The sequence below is a fragment of the Numenius arquata genome, chromosome 10 (genome assembly GCF_964106895.1).
Source record: "Numenius arquata chromosome 10, bNumArq3.hap1.1, whole genome shotgun sequence".
NCBI lineage: Eukaryota > Metazoa > Chordata > Aves > Charadriiformes > Scolopacidae > Numenius > Numenius arquata.
Window position 1 is genome coordinate 51,090,541 of NC_133585.1, and position 18,128 is coordinate 51,108,668.

Consider the following 18,128-nt stretch of genomic DNA (forward strand, 5'->3'; position numbering starts at 1 on the left):
TTTTAATTCCTTGAATTAGTTTGGGTAATAGGTCCACAAATGCACAGGAATGATGAATATCTGAGGGTTGGTTGGTTTTGTTTTTTTTTTTCTTTTTCCTTAGAAACTTTCTCCCCCAGAAAAAGCACAGCCTGCCAGGCCACCTCCCCCTGCACAGATCGGAGAGATTGGAGAAGCCGTTGCCAAATATAATTTCAGTGCAGACACAAACGTGGAGTTGTCACTGAGAAAGGTACAGTTTCTCTTTATCAAAATACCATTATAGCGTCCACTGCTACGCGGAATTAATATATAGGTAAATACTGTGCTTTGGGACACTCTGCAGGCAATATTTCCTATGCACAAAGCAGTGTAATGGTAGGAAACGACTCAGGTAATCGCTTACTGGCTTCCAGTCTTTCACAGCTTCCTGCAAGGAGTTTAAATACAGCCTACGTGCAAACTGGACTGTGGTAGATTAGCATATGCAAATGGCTAACTGCCCACCTAAATTTCTAGTTTCTCACTTCAACTGTCCATTCCTTTTTTAACCAATTATTTCTTGATGTCGCAATTATCATGGTAAGGGTGTTAATATAGAAGAAATAGAAGAATACAGAAAATAGAAAATATGGAGAAAAAAAGCTCAGAGAGATTTTTGTGAATGTACCAGCTCTTGCAAATATTTCATTTAATAACAATCCGCTTTTTATAATATTCTCTTATTCCAGGGATGGGGCATCCACAACTTCCCTGGAACAGGTTGCCCAGAGAAGCTGTGGCTGCCCCATCCCTGGAGGGGTTCAAGGCCAGGCTGGATGGGGCTTTGAGCAACCTGGTCTGGTGGGAGGTGTCCCTGCCCATGGCGGGGGATTGGAACTGGATGATCTTTAAGGTCCCTTCCAGCCCAAACCATTCCATGATTCTATGATTCTATTTTTTCTGTGCACATCCTGGTGGTTATGCTTTATTACCCATGAGCAAAATAAATCTTTAATTTCTGAGGTTTGTGAGACACTGGAATGTTACTGCTGTAGAGGAACATTATTATTGGAGGAATTATATGCTTAGTTATAAGTAGTATATACTTTTTATCCCCTGAAAAGTTCAGCCTCTTACTTTTTTTTTTTAAGAATTAAGAGTACACGGAAGTTATTCAGTGGTTTGTTTTTCTTTTGAAGTAAGAGTAAGGATATTTTTTTGATTCTGACCTAGAGCCTAATCCAGCATCACTGAAGAGAATGGGTGTTTTTCCACTCACTTGAGATTGGTAAACATCAAAGAGGTTTAAAAAAAAAATCAGGAATAGGAATTTACAGAACTAGGGGTTGGGGGTAGTTTGACGATTTATTTCTTTTTAAAATGGGAAGAGAAATGTGAAAATGGAGATGATTGTCAAGATTGACGGGAAACACCACTGCAAGGAAAATCATACTGTGTTAAAATAATATCCGCTCTTCAGAAAATAAACTTGCAATGTATCTGCTGATAACTCCTTTTCATGATGCGTTTCAGGGAGACAGAGTAATCCTTCTGAAGCGAGTTGATCAAAACTGGTATGAAGGTAAAATACCAGGAACCAACAGACAAGGCATCTTCCCTGTTTCCTATGTAGAAGTCATCAAAAAGAATGCATCAAAAAGTGTTGATGACTACCCTGATCCTCCCATACCCCAAAGCTATTCTAGTGACAGAATACACCAGTTAAGTTCAACTAAGGTAAGGAATTTTTCTTCTTTGCTGTTACCCCTACAATGGGTTGAGAAGGACTTGTAATTTTTTGATTAACGTAAGATAATACATAATTTATGCCTTAAGTGCACTACCTTTTTTTTTCTACATAGGTAGAATTGCATTGCTAGCTTGTTTTTAAAGTATTTTAATAGCCAAGTACGTGTCTCACATTCTGCCAGGATTTGTGCTCTTTTCTTCATGAGCTATTACGTTAGTGAGAGTAGGGCCAGGCAAAATTTGGGCAGAGAAATCAAACTGACAGAACAAAGCTAATTTGAGAATCTTGGAATTTGAGCATGAAGGGTATGTCTAGCAGACTTTTCATAGCGCAGCGTGAATACATTCCCATACCACAGCTGTCCCAAAGGCCTGCGGTCCCACAAGCACACAGAGGGCAAGAGAGGGCAGTTTGCATGGGGACATAGCTCACCAAGATCAGTTCTGTGCCTCTCAAATTTAAGGAGAACAGCTAACAATTCTGTGCTATAACCTTCCTCCTTTTGCCATTCACACGCTGGAAGGAGGCTGTTGGTACAACCGAGGTTCTTTGGAAGGGTATGATCACGGTGACATTCTTGTTTAATTTAGTAGTGAGGGAAATGCCACCACGTTGTCAACGAGCTTGGATCCAGACCTTTATAGTTGGAATTTTTCACACCAGTTGTCTGTCGTAGGTTCTGAAGTCTTTCCCTTCCTAGTCTATATAACCACCTCAAAACATACTATGCGATGCTGCAAAGAGTCCCGTGTTGCGATTTGTCATTCACTCGTGACATTTCCCAGTAACCCGTGCGGGAAACACAACCCCTCTGGTAGTGATAGAGACTAAGATAGTTTCTGCGTGCAGACTGTGATTAGCATTAATGTAATCGATGGTTTTGAATGCTCAAGATGGAAACTTTTCTAAGTCTTCCTATTTACCTTCCTTGTTTATCTCTTCGGCGAGGGCAGCGGGTTTGGTGTGTAATTATAAACTTCTTATCCCCCTTTTGATCTCTATGTGTTCCACTTGGTTTTGCCCCCTTTTCTGCTTTCGTATACTTGCAGACTCATGCTCGTTTAGATGCTTCAGCTTTGAGATAGTTTCCACATTTATTGGCAGCTTTTGGGGACAGCTACTAAAAGATGTCATTTATAGACAGCGGTGGCCTCTGAAAATACTCCTTATAACTAAAGAGTATTATCTGGTTTTGGAGACCTGCTAGAACAGGTCTTGTGTGGTTTTCCAGAAGGTGTCACAAGAGAGATCTTCTCTCTCTTCTGTTCCAACTAAACTGTGGAATTGAAGTAGCATCAAATTCTGTAGCTGCAGACTGAGATGTTCATAGATAAGACCCCTTATTATTACAGGAATCCAGAGGTTCCTGAAGGCAAATAAAGAGTATGAGGCAACTTTTATGTTCCATATGACGGAGCTGCCTCTGGTTTTGGAGATGCCCCTCTCCGTATTTTCTATGGGGCAGGCTGGTCTCTAAGGCATCCTGCAGCTAAAGCTGGTGTTTGTGTGACCCCTGTAACCCTTGTTGAGCACAGGTGACGCTTCAGAGCATTTACATGCAGATTACAAAACCGTCCTGCCACTATTACTAAGTTTAAAAAAAAAATAAACAAGTCTATACTGACACTCTTAAACAGACATCTTGTTTCGGAATTAAACTGCACTCAGAAATGGCAATGCCAGGTAAGGAGACGTCTTGTTCCTGACTACCTAGAAGGACTTCAGCAGTCCTGAAGGTGTTCCGGAGTTTACCACGATTACTGATACCGCTTTTCCTCTCCCTTTGGAGTTTTTTGGCATGGATCACCCCCTGTTGCTAGAGCAATTGTGCTAAACTTCTCTGGCCTGCTGGCAATAAGAGTAAATAAGCAGTACAAGTCAGGAGCAAGCTTTACTCTCCTTAACTTGGCCTAGACCATCTATATCTTCAGCTCTAGCGCAGCCCGTAGCCACCAGAAACTCAAAATGCCAATATCTCTCCTCAGCAGTATTATTAACTTTAAAACCACAGGTTGTAGGTCCTGGTTCAAAAGGAAAGATGAGGGAGAGAGATTGAGTGTAGCCTGTAACAGCCTGGCTCTGTTCTAGCAGACTCCATTGTATCAGTCTATACTCTTTACTTGGTACAGAAGACTCTGTTACAGAGGTTTGTCTAACTATAAAATGCAGTTATTTGCCTCAAGAAAACTCTAGCAGCAGGTAAGTAAATGAGCCTTCCTATTCCACGACCTTAATTTAGCCTTTTGAAATTATTTTCCTGTTCTAGAGTAATACTTAAAGTCTAAAGTTGTCCAGATAACTTAAAGAGACGTACACCTAATTATTCTGGATAGTTCTAGCAATGAGATCAAAATATTTTTCATTCCATTTTAATTTTGAGGATTCATAGTAACAAAAATGCATTTTCAGTATTTACTGAAGCAATGGATATCTACTGATGCTGTGTACGTATGACTCCCCAGTCTCTCATTCTTACAAAAGGACGTTTCTTTTACCAGAAGGATACTTCAATCAATATTGTGTAACGGTACTCAAAATATACCGCTGTGTACTGTGCTGTCAGTGTTTTAAAAAGCGTTGTTGACTGCCGACCTTCCGCAAATGTCGCTGTCGTTTTGAACTAATAGGGTTACTTTTGAAGAAAAATGCATTCCGTAGCTGCTCACGCCTTAATAAAAGTATGCAATGTATTAAAGATGTTTCTGAAACAGAAGTACTAAGAAAAAGTAGAAGCATTAACACGAGGATAGAGTTGTTATAGTTTAAAAGAAATACGTAATGACGCCTGAAGCGTACTTCTGAAAATGCTATTCTCAAAATAACAGTAACCGTTCGGGGAAAATTACATTAATATTAATTGTATGATTTAATAACCTGTGACAGGCTCACTGACATAGTGCCATAAGTAACATAACTTCAGGAGATCAAATGCAGGTCGCCTTCATGGACACGATGATTCAGATCTGTCTTAATGTTTGACATTTAAGCCGGGCGCCAGCACCTGATGCGGTTTCATTTTCCAAATGTCTTTCCTGCCGTTCTGATTCATGTAGTAATGATTTCAGATACCCCTGCTCACTGAAATGACACCCTATAAGCCAGATGATGGCACAGGCGTTTTCCTTTTCCAGTCTACTCGTATCCTAGTTCTCTGTCATGTTTATTTGTTTATTTAAATTCCCATGTTTTTCTTATTTTTGAAGTTGCCTTCCCAAGCACTGTCCCCGCTTCCCAGACACCTTTCCTCCTCTTGGTCTCACATTGATCAAAAGCTTCTCCAGGCTGCCACTAGCGATGGCTTTTCAAGGACTGTTGGCTTTTCACCTTCAAGCGCGTGTATCTCACCTCCTCCACCGTTTCCAGACAGTTTCCTTTGTGACTTAGAGGAACTCGGTTCTTTGGCACTAACAACATCCCCATCTGTAGTGATCCCCCCAGATAATAGCGCTCACCGAGTTGAGGGTGATCACTTCGATCCAAATACAGAGGTCTCTCTCAGCTCTCCTGTAGCTCTTCCTCTGTCCTTTCTTGTACCTACCTCTGTCTCACCTTCACCCAGCTCATCTCATGACACGGTATACGAGCTCACCAGTCACAATACCAAACCAGGAAAAGATAAAGACTTGAGAGCTATACTTGACTCTTTGGTTATTGAAGAACCTCAAGACTTGTCAGATGCTACAGGAGCAGGTGAACAGGTTGCCCTTATCAGTAACATCCCTTCGCCACTTGAAGGTGGCCCTGTCTCCAGAGCGGTAGCCGCAACTGCTGGAAATGATGAGGAAATCTGTCCTGCAGACCTGTCAGTTAATACAGGGGATCAGTCAAAGCCTCAAGAATCAGATTTCTACAGAGGAGCAGAAGACACAACAGAAGAACTGCCAAGACTCTATATAGAGGAAGATGTGGGACATGACGATTTAGAATTCCCAGTAGCGAGTGGAGGAGACTCCATGGTATGTTTTGAAGGATACACTTCACCGAATATTGATAAGGTATTTTAATTTCTGAAAAAAAAAAAAGCTGGCTTCTGTGTTCAGATAGCTTACTCTGGATAATTATTCTCCACCTTTTCTTGTATTTACATGTTTGTGTTGAGCGCAGGCACAGTTTTATACTATTGCATTGGATAAAAACTGTCGGTGTCAGGGGATAGTCCCTTCTCGGCAGCAGCCGTGGACACCACTGTAAATTCTATGGTGGATCCGCTCTGCTGGTCCTTTCCCTTCTGTCCAGGCCAGTGAACCATTTTCCTCACTGGCCCATTACATTTTAGAGCCAGAGGCCCCAAGGAGCCTCGGAGGGAGGGATGTCCCTCCTGCAGGGACTCAGCAGTTGTGCTTCACATGTGCCACTTCCCCGCCTGGTGTCTTTATAGTAGACCCTGTTAACGAGAATGTGACTGATAATAACAGATCAGATCACGTTTGTTAGTTAAACAAGTGCTTCCCCCTAAAGCCCTCCCCAGTTCCTCTTCGGGACAGAATGATGCTGGACTATCCCGAATGTCCGCTTGCCGTTAAGCACCACAGTCTCGCTACACCGTTTGTGGGGTTTCTCGGCGCAGTTTTAGAACAGATTTTGCCTGTCCAGCACTTATTTTAACAGACTGTTGAGTGCTGGCACGTGCCAACACGTAAATCAGATACTCAGCACAATATATTTTAGGCCAAATGTAAAACTAGTTAATTAGAAAGATTTTTCAGGCTGCCTCCACCCTTACTTAACTTTAAAAACACAGGAAAAAACAGTAAGAATAGAAGTGAAATCCATGGCCCTAAATGGCAACTGGTTTTGATTTCTGAGGGAAGAATTTTCTTCCAGAAAAGTAGACTGACTAATAATAAAATTAGCATCGCATTTGCAACTGCTCGGGTGAGTTATGCGACTGCTTATTGAGCATTTTATGTCCTTCGCAGCTGGTTTTATAGCACAATTCTCGTTTTTCTTAAACATTTAAGCCGGCTCTGCTTTCTGCGGGAACATCAGGAGACTCTGATCCTCCTTCCCACCTTTCTCCTAATCTTCCACTTCCCTCTGCTGCGGCACCGGCTTCTCACTCTGCTCCTCCACCACCCCCCTCTGCTGCTTCCCTCTCCCCTCCTCTCCTTCCTAAACCCCTCCACCAGCGGGAGAGAGACTCACCACAGCTCAAGGTACCTGCACCTCGAGCATGGAATGTCGCAAATCTTCACGTATATGAACTAACTGCAAGGCTAACACCGAGCTTGATCTTTTCAGATGTGTTGTTTCCTTTACTAATATCAAATAACATAGCAGGGGAAGCATTAAGATAGGCCTTTTTCCAATGAAACGCAAGGGGAAACTATAACCATTATGACAGGATGAAATAGCTTAAGGAGAGACCAGTGAAAGCAAAGCAGAAAGCCTTCAACTCAATTTCAAGCCCATAGCAGGACATCAGTAACTCTTACTTAATCAAAAGAAACAGAAGCATATTCAAGTACGCACAAATTAGGCAACATCTGTAGTTTAAAAGTGTTTTCAATTTCGATCCAAAACCTGGGAGAAGAGTTACAAATCTCACAGCGAAGCGCCACCGCGGAGGGTCGTGTTCTAAATCCCAGTTCTGTTAGTCAAGGACCGGACAAAGGTTATTCCCTCTTCAGGACTACACTTTGTGTCAGCATTGCAGTTCTGCGGCAGAAAAATCAAATCTGGAAAGTTGCTTTAAATAAGACAAAGTCAACTCCCAGTCCAGTTTAGACCCAAAGTCAATTCCCAGTGCTGACTTCCAGAGAGTCCATTTGCTCATGAAAAGGAGGAAAAGTCAGGTAAAAAGTTTGAGAAACTATCTTAGAGAAAGTGATAATTACATCTATGGCAAAAAAAATGCTTTTTGTTTGTTTGTTTTTTAAATCTACCACGGCTTGCAAAGTGTGTTCATGGAAAACCCAGACATAATGGATTTAAAGAAGCCTTAAGGTCCACCGCATCTGTTGGGTTTTTTCTGAAGCAGGCTAGAGACATAAGGGTTCTTTCAGGGACACGAATCTCTCATGGGCTAAAGTGTGTTTCACCTCAAAGGAGGAGTAAAACTCAGCATTGCATTTATTTCTGCAACTTTGAATAACCCATCAGTTGTGCAGTGCCTTTGATGGCTACTCTTCCCAAGGAGAAATGCTGACGTTTTCCTGCCTCCTCAGCCTTCCTTAGTATCCTTTTTTTTTTTTGTTATTCACCCTCTCAGCTCCTAAGAAGGGGCTCTTCTTCTGTCCTTCCACGTTCTACTGGCAAACAGTCACAAGCACCAAAGAAAAGGTTTCCAATCTCAGCACTCCACAGCTCTCGCATTCCCCCCTACTTGCCCCGCCCCTGAGAATTCGCATTTCCTGCACACACACCTTAAGAGCTGAATTCTGACAAACACTCTGACAAAACAAAGACTTTTCATTGAAGTACTTACCATCAAGTATTTACTTGCTTTCTAAATGCAAATTTAAGGTCCGTGTTCCATTTAACGGCAAAGAAATACAACATTTGTCCTTGGCATTTCTAAGATGGTATTTCTGCTCTGTGCTGTTAAGCTTTTCTATATTGCTAACTGAGCTATCTGAGTGGGTGCACTTGCAATAACCCTTCATATTTCAATTGCAAACACTGTGCATGATTAATCTTTTAACTGTAACGTGTGAGGGCATCTGCCACAGCAGCAAACCCTGGGGAAAAAAGGTACGGTGCCAACAAGGAAAATGCCGTAGACTAATAGTGCCATTATTTGCACCCGTAACACGTTTGCTTTTTTTTTTTTAATCAAGAAAAGCATGTCCAGTTTGCATGTACGAATGAAGCAACAAAAATCCCACCATGCTTCATACTTAAACTCTGTCTTGATGCAGTTTCTGTGGTTTTTCTAGGCTAATTTAAAGAGAGAGCTCTTTGTTATGGGTAAACCTCCTCGTAGCCCAGTGATGACTAAGAGATCCTGCAGCTCACCTCTCCGAGGTCCCAGCTACTCACACAGGGTACGGTACTGGACACCCAGTGTGCAAGAAAAACGTTTCTATAGATAAAGGAGCCCGGTGTCCAGTCTCTCAGTATTTTGCTTTTCCCCCCTTAAGTGTCTCAGCACTATCAGTACACTCTGTTTTCTTCCTGTTGTGCTTCTGTGCCATGTCTGAGTAAAGCCAACAGGTCTGTGTGTGCCAAATCTTATTTTATCAACCCGTTAGTGTGTTGTACCTCTGCAGCATCCCATCGTATTTCCAGTGCTACAAGATGTAGGAGATCACAGTTCTTTATACTTAGTCTTTTTTTTTCCTAAGTTACTCCTCTGTTTCAAAGCATTTCTGGTTTATTAAAATTACGGTTTCCAAGAGTCAAAAATTTATACTACATTGCAAGTATACAGTCTGAATTCTTGGGTTTGAATCTTTTTAAACTGTTTTGTTGCTGCTATATTATGTTCACTCAATACTCTGCTCTTTATCCAAGCACCGTTACTCCAGACTGTTCTACTTACTCAAGCTTTTCCCTTCCTATCTGCAGTGTAACAGAAACATAACAGTTTTACCTAGCCAGAAAGTCAGATAGTTTAGAGTTTGCACGCGTTTCACTCAAAAAGATTATCTGAATTATGAAAAAAGAAAAAAACAACCTGAACTCTATGAGAATGAGAATTTATGGGTTACGTTTTACTTTCAGTTTAGGATAAAACACTCTTTGCTTTGGTTTCTTACCATTTGGCTCTTAAAACTGGTAAAGGGATGAACTCTTTTCCCTGCTGTTGCTGCTGATTTTAGGTTATCGTCTTTCTGGTGCCTACATTTATAGAATTTGAATTCCAATTTAAAATATGCAGGTTTCTGTAACTTCAAAGTCTGGGCTTTTTGGCAGGCCTCTGTGTGCTACCAGGTATAAGGGACAGGGCTTTCTTCACTACTGAAGAGAGAGAATTCAATCACAGGAAGGCCAGGATTCTTGTATTTGCTTATCAACACCATCCCTAAGAAAGCCCAACTGGGAATAAGATCCACAAAAAAAAGGGGGTTAAGCCATATTTTGATGTTGTGTGTTACTCCAAATGGATGGCTTGTAATCGATACATTTGTATTGGTCAGTGTTTAGTGCGTTTATGTCTTTAATTCCAAAGCTTTAAGAGCACAAATTGTACACCTGATTGGCACGCTCAGGACTACACAGAACTATTACATGCAAGCACATCTCAATCATGCCTGAAAATCAGGTGTACAACTGGGACCACCAACTTGACTGCACACTTTTTAACGTTTTGGGAATTAGGCCCTACGGTTTTTCCCAGGAAACAGGATAGTGGAGTGAACTGAGCCATAGCTGGAAACCTAGAGATCCTAATCAACAGGAGCTACCCACAGGGTGATGCATTTCCTTATCTCCCTCGAGCACAATTAGCCAGACCTTGCTACATTCCCCATTCTCACCAATGCCACTGTATATGGGAATGAGAGTTTAGGGAAAGAAAACAGGGAGAAAGCTTCTTGATATCAGATGGGATACTATTGAGGAATGCATTCAGATGGAGGGCAAGCTGCAAGGGCCCCCTGTTCAGACACGGCACAGATTGCTTCACCCCAGTTTTCCCAGATTCTAATTCCATCAAAGTAATAACAGAGTTGAAAATCTTCCCTCACCTCAATTTTCTATCATCTGTTTCTACAGTAATTAACCAGCAATAAAACGTTTTAAAGCATTGAGGCATACGCAGAAAAAGAAGATAATACTGACCTACCTGATTTTTTCCTGGCTTGGTATATGTTCAAAGCACCAAATCATTTGTAGTATTGTTTAGGGCGTTGACTTTTTTATTGTTTGCAAGAAAAATCCTTAACCTCGGTTGAGTTCTCTTGCATCTTGGACTATCTTTGGCCTTCATCTCAGTTACGGACCTGATGAAAGATTAGCAGAGAGTAAGGTCAGATCCCAATCCAAATACCAAGCAAACTGCCCAGTGGAATATTCTCTTCTTGCCTGACAAGAAGGAAGTTTACTGAGAACTGAAATGTCTAATTTGCAATCACTATCGTTAGATTCTTCCTTAAAAGTTACTCATCTTTCTTGTACGCTGGCAGACGAGAGTTAAATGAGGGAGAGAAGAGATGCAAAGAGCATAAACAAATATCTTTTTGATTCTGAAAACCTCTTTGCCACTTAGCTGTCATTAATATGAATAACAGTTCTGTAATCTACCTGCCTGCATATTTAGGCACCTTTTTAAAATTATACTCTACTGACTGTACAAACAAAGTGGAGAACGTTCACAATATTTTCTACATGTACACGGGCAAACACGATGAAAAGAAATTTAACTACTTCAATTTCATCTGGAGATGCTGGGAAGGGGAAAAAAAAAAAAAACAAAACCAAAAACCAAAGCACACATAGTGCCTTTTAACATCCAATTGATACCATCAGGCTGTGGGTTGTTTATTGCAGCCTTCTCTCATAGAAGACTGCGTCATCTTCAAGAACAAACTGAAGCAAGATGGACTGAAATAGCCAAACCTGGGAAAGACAGAACCATTGAGCAATAAGAGAAATCCCATGGCTTCGGGGTCAGGTTGCGGTTTACTCAATTCATGAAAGAGTGCCGTGAGCTGTGTTGGATACCCACCACTCCCAAAACAGATAGGGTTCCCAGACCAGTACCAGTCTCTGCAGCACAACTGTAGGGCATCCTCAGTCAACAGAGAACATGATCACTGCTCACGCCAAGAGCTCTCCCGAGCAGCTGCTCCTGCCCTGTACCCGGCCCCAGCCGGGTTCTAACAGGCAGAAGTCAATGTCTTTCTAAGCAGGATACGGTTTCTGTAGGAGGTTAATATTTACCATTTCCGTTGCGTCCAGATTAGTGGTGGGTAATGCTTCATTAAGAAGGAAAATAGTTCCTTTCATAAAGCTTTGCACTGGAAATACTTCAGAGGAAAAAAGTAGTTTGTAAAAGCGTTAATTGTTATTTTCACACAATTACATGCATTCCTTCAAAAAGTCGTTCTGCTCTTTGCCATCCAGCAGCCTGCATGGCTTTGTGCTCTCCCTGGAGATGAAACAGAATTAATTTAAGCTTAGCATGTTGTGCCTGCCAAGTTAGTACCCTGTGTATGTGTGTGTAATGTAAATTGGTATGTTGTTTGTCTATGAATATTCTAAATTCTGCCATTACGTATAGGAGATTTCATTTCTGCTTATCTAAAAATATACTTCACCCAAGAAATGTATAATGTTCCTCAGTTGCATCTGATTTTTCTAACGCTATTTCTGTTTCGCAGCGAAGAGGCAGCAGGGTTCAGTTCCAGCTTTCTGCTCCACTATAAATAGAAAGGACTGATGATAAAGTTCACAGCTTTGGTTTAGTTTTATTATGGCCTCCAAAAATCAGATCTTTAAACCCGCCAAAATTATCCGCTGCTTGCCATGTCTCTTGAGAATTTATTGTGAGTTGGAGGGGAGGGAGGTGGTGTTTTATGCAAGGTAGAATACGAACCCCTAAGAAACTCTCTCTCATGCCCCTACCCAACTAGCTGCACCTCAGACTATAAATCTTTATCACATTTCAAATCATTTCATTTCAGCCACAGCGCCCTGTGCTTGCTCATGAAAACATACACGGTGGGGGGGAACCGTAAGTATATTTCTTGTCTACTAAACCAAAACCCAAGCATTAAGCAATAGCCAGCGCAACGTCAAATAATTTGTTAACCTGCCAAGTGCAATTATGGAGAGATTTTGGAAATTTGCAGATAACCGCATGATGTAGGAAGATATCCAGGAGGTCCCAGAGGGCAAAGATTTCGTTGTTTAATTTACATCCAGCTCAGACAGACATGCCAGCTTACAGTTCCCCGTCATTTATACTGAAAAGGGATAATCATTTTGTAAAAATAAAGTTTGACTTCTTGTTATTCTCTCCATTTTTACATCTCAGCAGAATGCCAGTTAAAGATTTAGCATCGGTTCAACTCATCTGCTTTACTGCCTTGACACGAATTACTCAGAAACAGTTCTGAATGTGAACAAAGAGGAAAAAAAATAACTTGATAATGTTGATCACGGGAACACAGGCTCACACTTTTTTAGCATAATTTACATGTGCAGTTTAAAAATTAGATACAAGAAAACCTTTTTGAAAACTGACTGATTCTCAAGTCTTATTTTCATAAACAAGTAAGCACTTGGGATAAAACAAGTAAGGCTATTTCAGCGCTGACTGTTAAAATGCAAGTTCAGTGCAGGATTGTTTCGGTTTGGGGGCTTTTTTTCCTTTTTTGGGTTTTTTTTCCCCCTAGTCTTGCACTCGGCTCCTGCTTCAGTGACCCCTGAAACCAGCAGCCATTCTTCCTCTAGCACTTTGGAGTATGACCTAGTAGATGAATTCCCCTAAATGTAACCAAGGCCTAGTATCTAAAAATATTTTAAATTTTACCTTCTAGTCACTTGAAGAAATGGCAAAAGAGAAGAGAGGGGCAAAAAGTTATTTGACAACTATGCCACAGATAATATATAATGAAAATTGGACATTTTGGGTTCAATCTCACTAAAACCCCAAGTTCCTGTGGGTATTGTTGAGCGTACTGAGGCTTTGAACTCTGTTTTGTAAGCAATAATTATCAAACTAATTTTGTTCAAAAAATTTTTAGTTCATGACTAGTTACTTATTCCTAAAATTAAAAACAGAAATATATTTGAATTGCCAACCAACCACTCTTTGTCTTGAATATGTATTCTGTTAGTGTTGTAAACAGTAATATTTTTATATATTATGTATATTTATATATTTAAGAAATTCTTAGATTAGCAAAGAAAGAATGAAATTACTACAAAGGAGTTATTAAAATGGATTATCTAGAAGTGACTAGGATTAGATTTTTTTAAAGTACAAAGAGTGCTAATTGGGAAGTTCTTGTTACTGTATTTGAGTAAGTATTTGGCTTGAATCCTATTCCTGACGCATTACATCTGCAACTCCTGTACTTTGGAAGCTGCATTTAATCAGTTTTGGAATATCATCACAGCTCTGTTTTCCTGGAATACTGATAAGCATGACAGAGAACGTTATTGCCATTTAATTTTTTGCACAGATTGGTCTTACTCCTGCTACACAAATTACCAGAGATGATTGCTTAAATAACCAGTCCCGTTCCATTCTGTTAGTGTGATTAAAATTTAAAATTAGACTTTTCAGATTTGGGGAGACAACTGCCAGTCACGAGGAATTAAGTTAATATCTTTTTTTTTTTTTCTTGGAACTGTGTCTTTATTTTTTCTCCAAGTCAGCAAAATGAAAAAATAAGCATAGTTTATTCAAGACAACCATCCTTACACTAAGCACAGCACCAGTCTGGATTTAGGATTTTCAAATGGGACTTTCAGGAGTGGGAATTTTTTTACTGAAATCAACATCTCATTTAAGCCACAGAAATTTTGCCTGAATGATACAGAGCTAATGGAAATATTGAGTTCCGACACATCAAGGGGGGAGTTAATTTAGTTTTACGGGGGGAAGTATAATGGCATTAAGGTTTTCAAATCAGTGAGCTGTTGTTAAGAGGGAAAAATGGACATGATTATGTTTTGTTTCAATATTTTTAAATTAAAAATATTTCCTTTGTACAATTTCTGCTCCTTTACACACAGTCAGGGCACAGATGGTGAGAAAAAAAAAAAGGCAGATTCTGATTTCTCATGGGCGTTTGCAGCAATCTCCCTGTGGGCATCCGACCCAGCACCTTCACTTCCCCCTATTCACAGTTTAGTGCCATTCTTTGCATTCCAAGAAACTCAATTAAAAAACCGACAAGGAACAAAAGATAATAAATCTAGTAGTCTCACACCTCTTTCCATTTATCCACCTCACATCCTTCAGTCTGCAGCCCCTGGCCTGGGGAGAGGTAGAAATCAGTGTCTGAACACTGCCTGAGTTTCCATCCTTGTGTCCCCTGATTGGATTCAAGCCTCTCCCTCACTTTCAGAGATTTTTTATATATATCTCTCTCTCTCTTTAAAAATAAATAATACATAAATATATGAATGTATAATAAATAAATAAAAATATATTCATTATTTACATCAGGGGCAGTTTTAACCAGGGAAGGTTAACCAGACTCCCCTTTAGAAGTCCTCTGTTTTGGTGACTCAACTATAAAATGATGCTAAAAATAATAATAATAATAATACTGGAATTCTGCGTTCAAAGCAACTGGCTGAGGAGCCATCGGGCTTGAGTCCCCAGTCTTTAATGTCTGATGAGTCCCCTAAAAAAGTTTTATTTATTTACTATAATAAGTACCTAGTCCTGAAGTCCACTAGGAAAAATAAACCCTTTTCTGCTATATTCACAAGAAGTGTTACTTACTACTTAATGTTAAAACCAGCTCCTTTACTTCAGCAAAGGTGCAAAGAACTCTTACTTCTTTTTAAAATGCGTCATTTGTCCTATTTAAGGTTTCAGGCTCTATATAACTATACTCCTAGGAACGAAGATGAGTTGGAGCTCAGAGAGGGAGATGTCATTGATGTGATGGAAAAGTGTGATGATGGATGGTTTGTGGGTACGTTTTCATTCGGTTTCTTTTATCCCCCCCCCCCCTGCCCCGCCCCCAGCCCTGACCTTTGCTGCCCTCTTTGCTTTTAAACAAATTAATTTTGGGGATTCAGTGCAATAAACCCGAACCTGGCTTTATCAGGAGAATTCCCACTCAAAATCCACCAAAAGTCGTGGGTGATTTTTCACTTGTGCCTTTTGGAATTGATGGAGACAAACTGACCCGTGACAACAGTTTATGGTAGAGCACTGTTGTCACTCTCACAAACGACACAAAAGGGACTGTCCGTTACCGCTCTCTTTATAAAGACCAGGTCACGTAAAACTTACTCGCATGAACACACCTACGGAATCGACTGCTTGTGAGAACCAAGTACTACTGAACAAACAGAGATAAGGTGGCCGAGTCATTCCATAAGCCCTCGTGCCCACAGTGGCCAACTTAACCATCTAACTAGTCCTCAACGTTTCATAAACTCAAATTATCTAAATAGACTGGATGTTGTTGAAATTAAATTCATTTCTATGTACCAAGTCAAAATTTTAGCCCAGAAATTTAATCAAGTCTAAACCAATGTAGCCAAATACGCCTTTTTATTTGCTTTTTCCTTCCTGCATTTTTAATTCGTTAAAACTCTAAATGAAATTCAAAATAACTTTCTGAAGTTATATTGTGAAGAACTGTAGATATTTCTGTTTGTGCAATATTAAACACGAATATTTAAAGGCCATGCTTGCATAGTGATTTCCTGTTGTTATGCGCATCTTTCATCTATTGCTTCTAATTTCAGGAACCTCGAGAAGAACCAAATTCTTTGGTACTTTCCCTGGAAACTATGTCAAGAGGCTGTGAATTTTTATTATTATTTTTTTTTTCTACTTATTTATGCTGCATCTCTGCAACACATCTGCATAAAGCTGCTAGAAAACATGCTCCGCTGGCCTTCCGTTCCCTTGCTTGCAGTCTCCAGTAGAGGCCACCTAGTCCATCCTCATCCCATCCCACCCACCCGCCCCACCGTCCGTCCCAGCAGCGTTACAGCAACGACCACGGTGCGAATAACTTTAAGCTTTTCCGAGACAAGAGGAAGCGTTGCAACATTTAAATACTCCCTGCTTTTAAGTCTTTTAATAGAAAAATATGAAGGATATAGGAAAAAAAAAAAAAAAAAGCCCGATACAGGAGAAGCCTGATGACAGGTACAGGGATGAATTGCCATTGGGGGGGCGGGAAGGGGGAGAAACTGGCCTTGGTTTGGACATTTGGGGTACTATCATGAGGTCTGATGGGATTTTTTCAGCGTGCATGTAATGCAGGGGGAAGTTGCTGTTTACTATTTTTAACAACAAAAAAAAAAAAAATATTGTTTGAATTTCCACGTCCTTATTAGCTTGGCAGCATTCGTTGCTTTCACTTTGCCGTATCACAGGTTTGCCTATTGTACTGGTTTACAATGTAAGACAAATTATAATGTAGAATTTTTTTGCCTGCACTTGTACCTTGTAACATATGCACAGTGATTGTAAAATCTCAAGCGAGCGTAGTGAAAAAAAAAAAAAAAAGAAATAATTAATAATGGAAGAACTGCAAGTGTTCTGAACAGGTGCAATGGTATCGGCTAAACCTCGTTTTCTTTTTTTTTCCCTAATAAAGCTGTAGCGTTTTTTGTTAAAAGGTAAGAAGTGCAAAAGGCATAAAACCTCGGGAAAGAGGATTTAATGAAGAGACAGGCAACGATGTAAGCACAGACAATAATAACCTGCTACTGATGTCTGAGGTTAAAAGGTTGTAATCAAAAAGCTGTAATAATAAGCAACACGAAATTTGAGGGGTTAGTGTTTTTACGTATCAGGAATGTTAAGCAGCAGGAAGTAAACAGTGTTAGTGCAAAGGGTTGGGGTTGGTTTTTTTTCCTAACGTAGCCACCTGAAAAAAATATTCACGAGTATCATGTACTGATTTACTTCACTATATATATATATATATACACACATATGTATGTTAACAAAACCTGAGTTACACGTTCTTTTTAGGAATTTAGTACAGAAAAAGAAAAGTCACAAGTATTAAAACTGATACATTTTAGAGGTGGGTTTTTCTTTTTTTTTTTTTCCTGAATGAAAAAAGTATTTGAAAACATACGTTTTCCATAAGCAAAGGTAAGCGTAACTAGCAAATGAAATTAAGGCACAGGATGATAATGACTATGGCTTTATAAAAATAAAAGTTCCGATTTGGTTTCTTCAGCACCTTATAGATGGCAAAAGCTTCTACTGCATTTCTCAAGGGTAAAGGATTGGAATTATCAAAATGTATGTAGTCTCTGTAGCATTTTGTACATATGTTTGCTTTTTTGTACAGAGCCATTTGGTTGTTGATTTTAAGAAAAATTAAGTTCCTTATTTGATCTTTGCCCTCTTCACATACAGAACATTTCAATGCATCTCTTTTCTTGGTCTATTTACCATAAGCACATCTGGATAGTGCAATTCTGTAAGATAGCATTTTATGCAAAATTTTATTAATTAAAATATGGTTTACCAGCCAAATCTAAATGTACATATGTCTTTATTACTGAGAAATGTCATTAAGACAAAGGTAAAGAAACATCTTTGTGCAGCATACCTTTATTATTGCAGATTTCCTGGCAAAAGCTTTATATTCAAAGGCTTTCAATTTTAAACTAGATCTGCATGCAGCTTTGCTGTGAGATTAATACCTATCTTTGATGCCATTTATGATTGAAGACTTAAATATCTGTTGCCTGTGATATTTAAAAAGTACTGTTTCTACTCTGTATCTGATTTTAGAAAAAAAAAATTACAGGTTTTTCATACCTGGCTTTCAGGTAACTGACTTTGAATTCCTACAAGCAAAAG

General features: G+C 39.8%; 1 protein-coding gene across 30 annotated transcripts in view; it reads left to right on the forward strand.

The window, feature by feature from the left end:
* The window catches only part of SORBS2 (sorbin and SH3 domain containing 2), a 181,787-nt gene extending 163,992 nt beyond the window's left edge, over positions 1 to 17,795 (forward strand). For 28 of the 30 annotated variants that reach the window (XM_074155258.1, XM_074155284.1, XM_074155287.1 and 25 more), the window contains 5 exons: positions 104 to 232; positions 1,495 to 1,698; positions 12,280 to 12,329; positions 15,149 to 15,255; positions 16,040 to 17,795. In XM_074155258.1, coding sequence (XP_074011359.1) covers positions 104 to 232; positions 1,495 to 1,698; positions 12,280 to 12,329; positions 15,149 to 15,255; positions 16,040 to 16,101 — 552 coding nt within the window. In that variant the 3' untranslated portion in view covers positions 16,102 to 17,795. Of the gene's footprint in view, positions 1 to 103; positions 233 to 1,494; positions 1,699 to 4,914; positions 5,668 to 8,589; positions 8,698 to 12,279; positions 12,330 to 15,148; positions 15,256 to 16,039 lie in introns of all 30 variants that reach the window. The other 2 variants (XM_074155267.1, XM_074155263.1) reach the window with 1 other exon arrangement.
* The last annotated feature ends 333 nt before the right edge of the window (positions 17,796 to 18,128 follow it).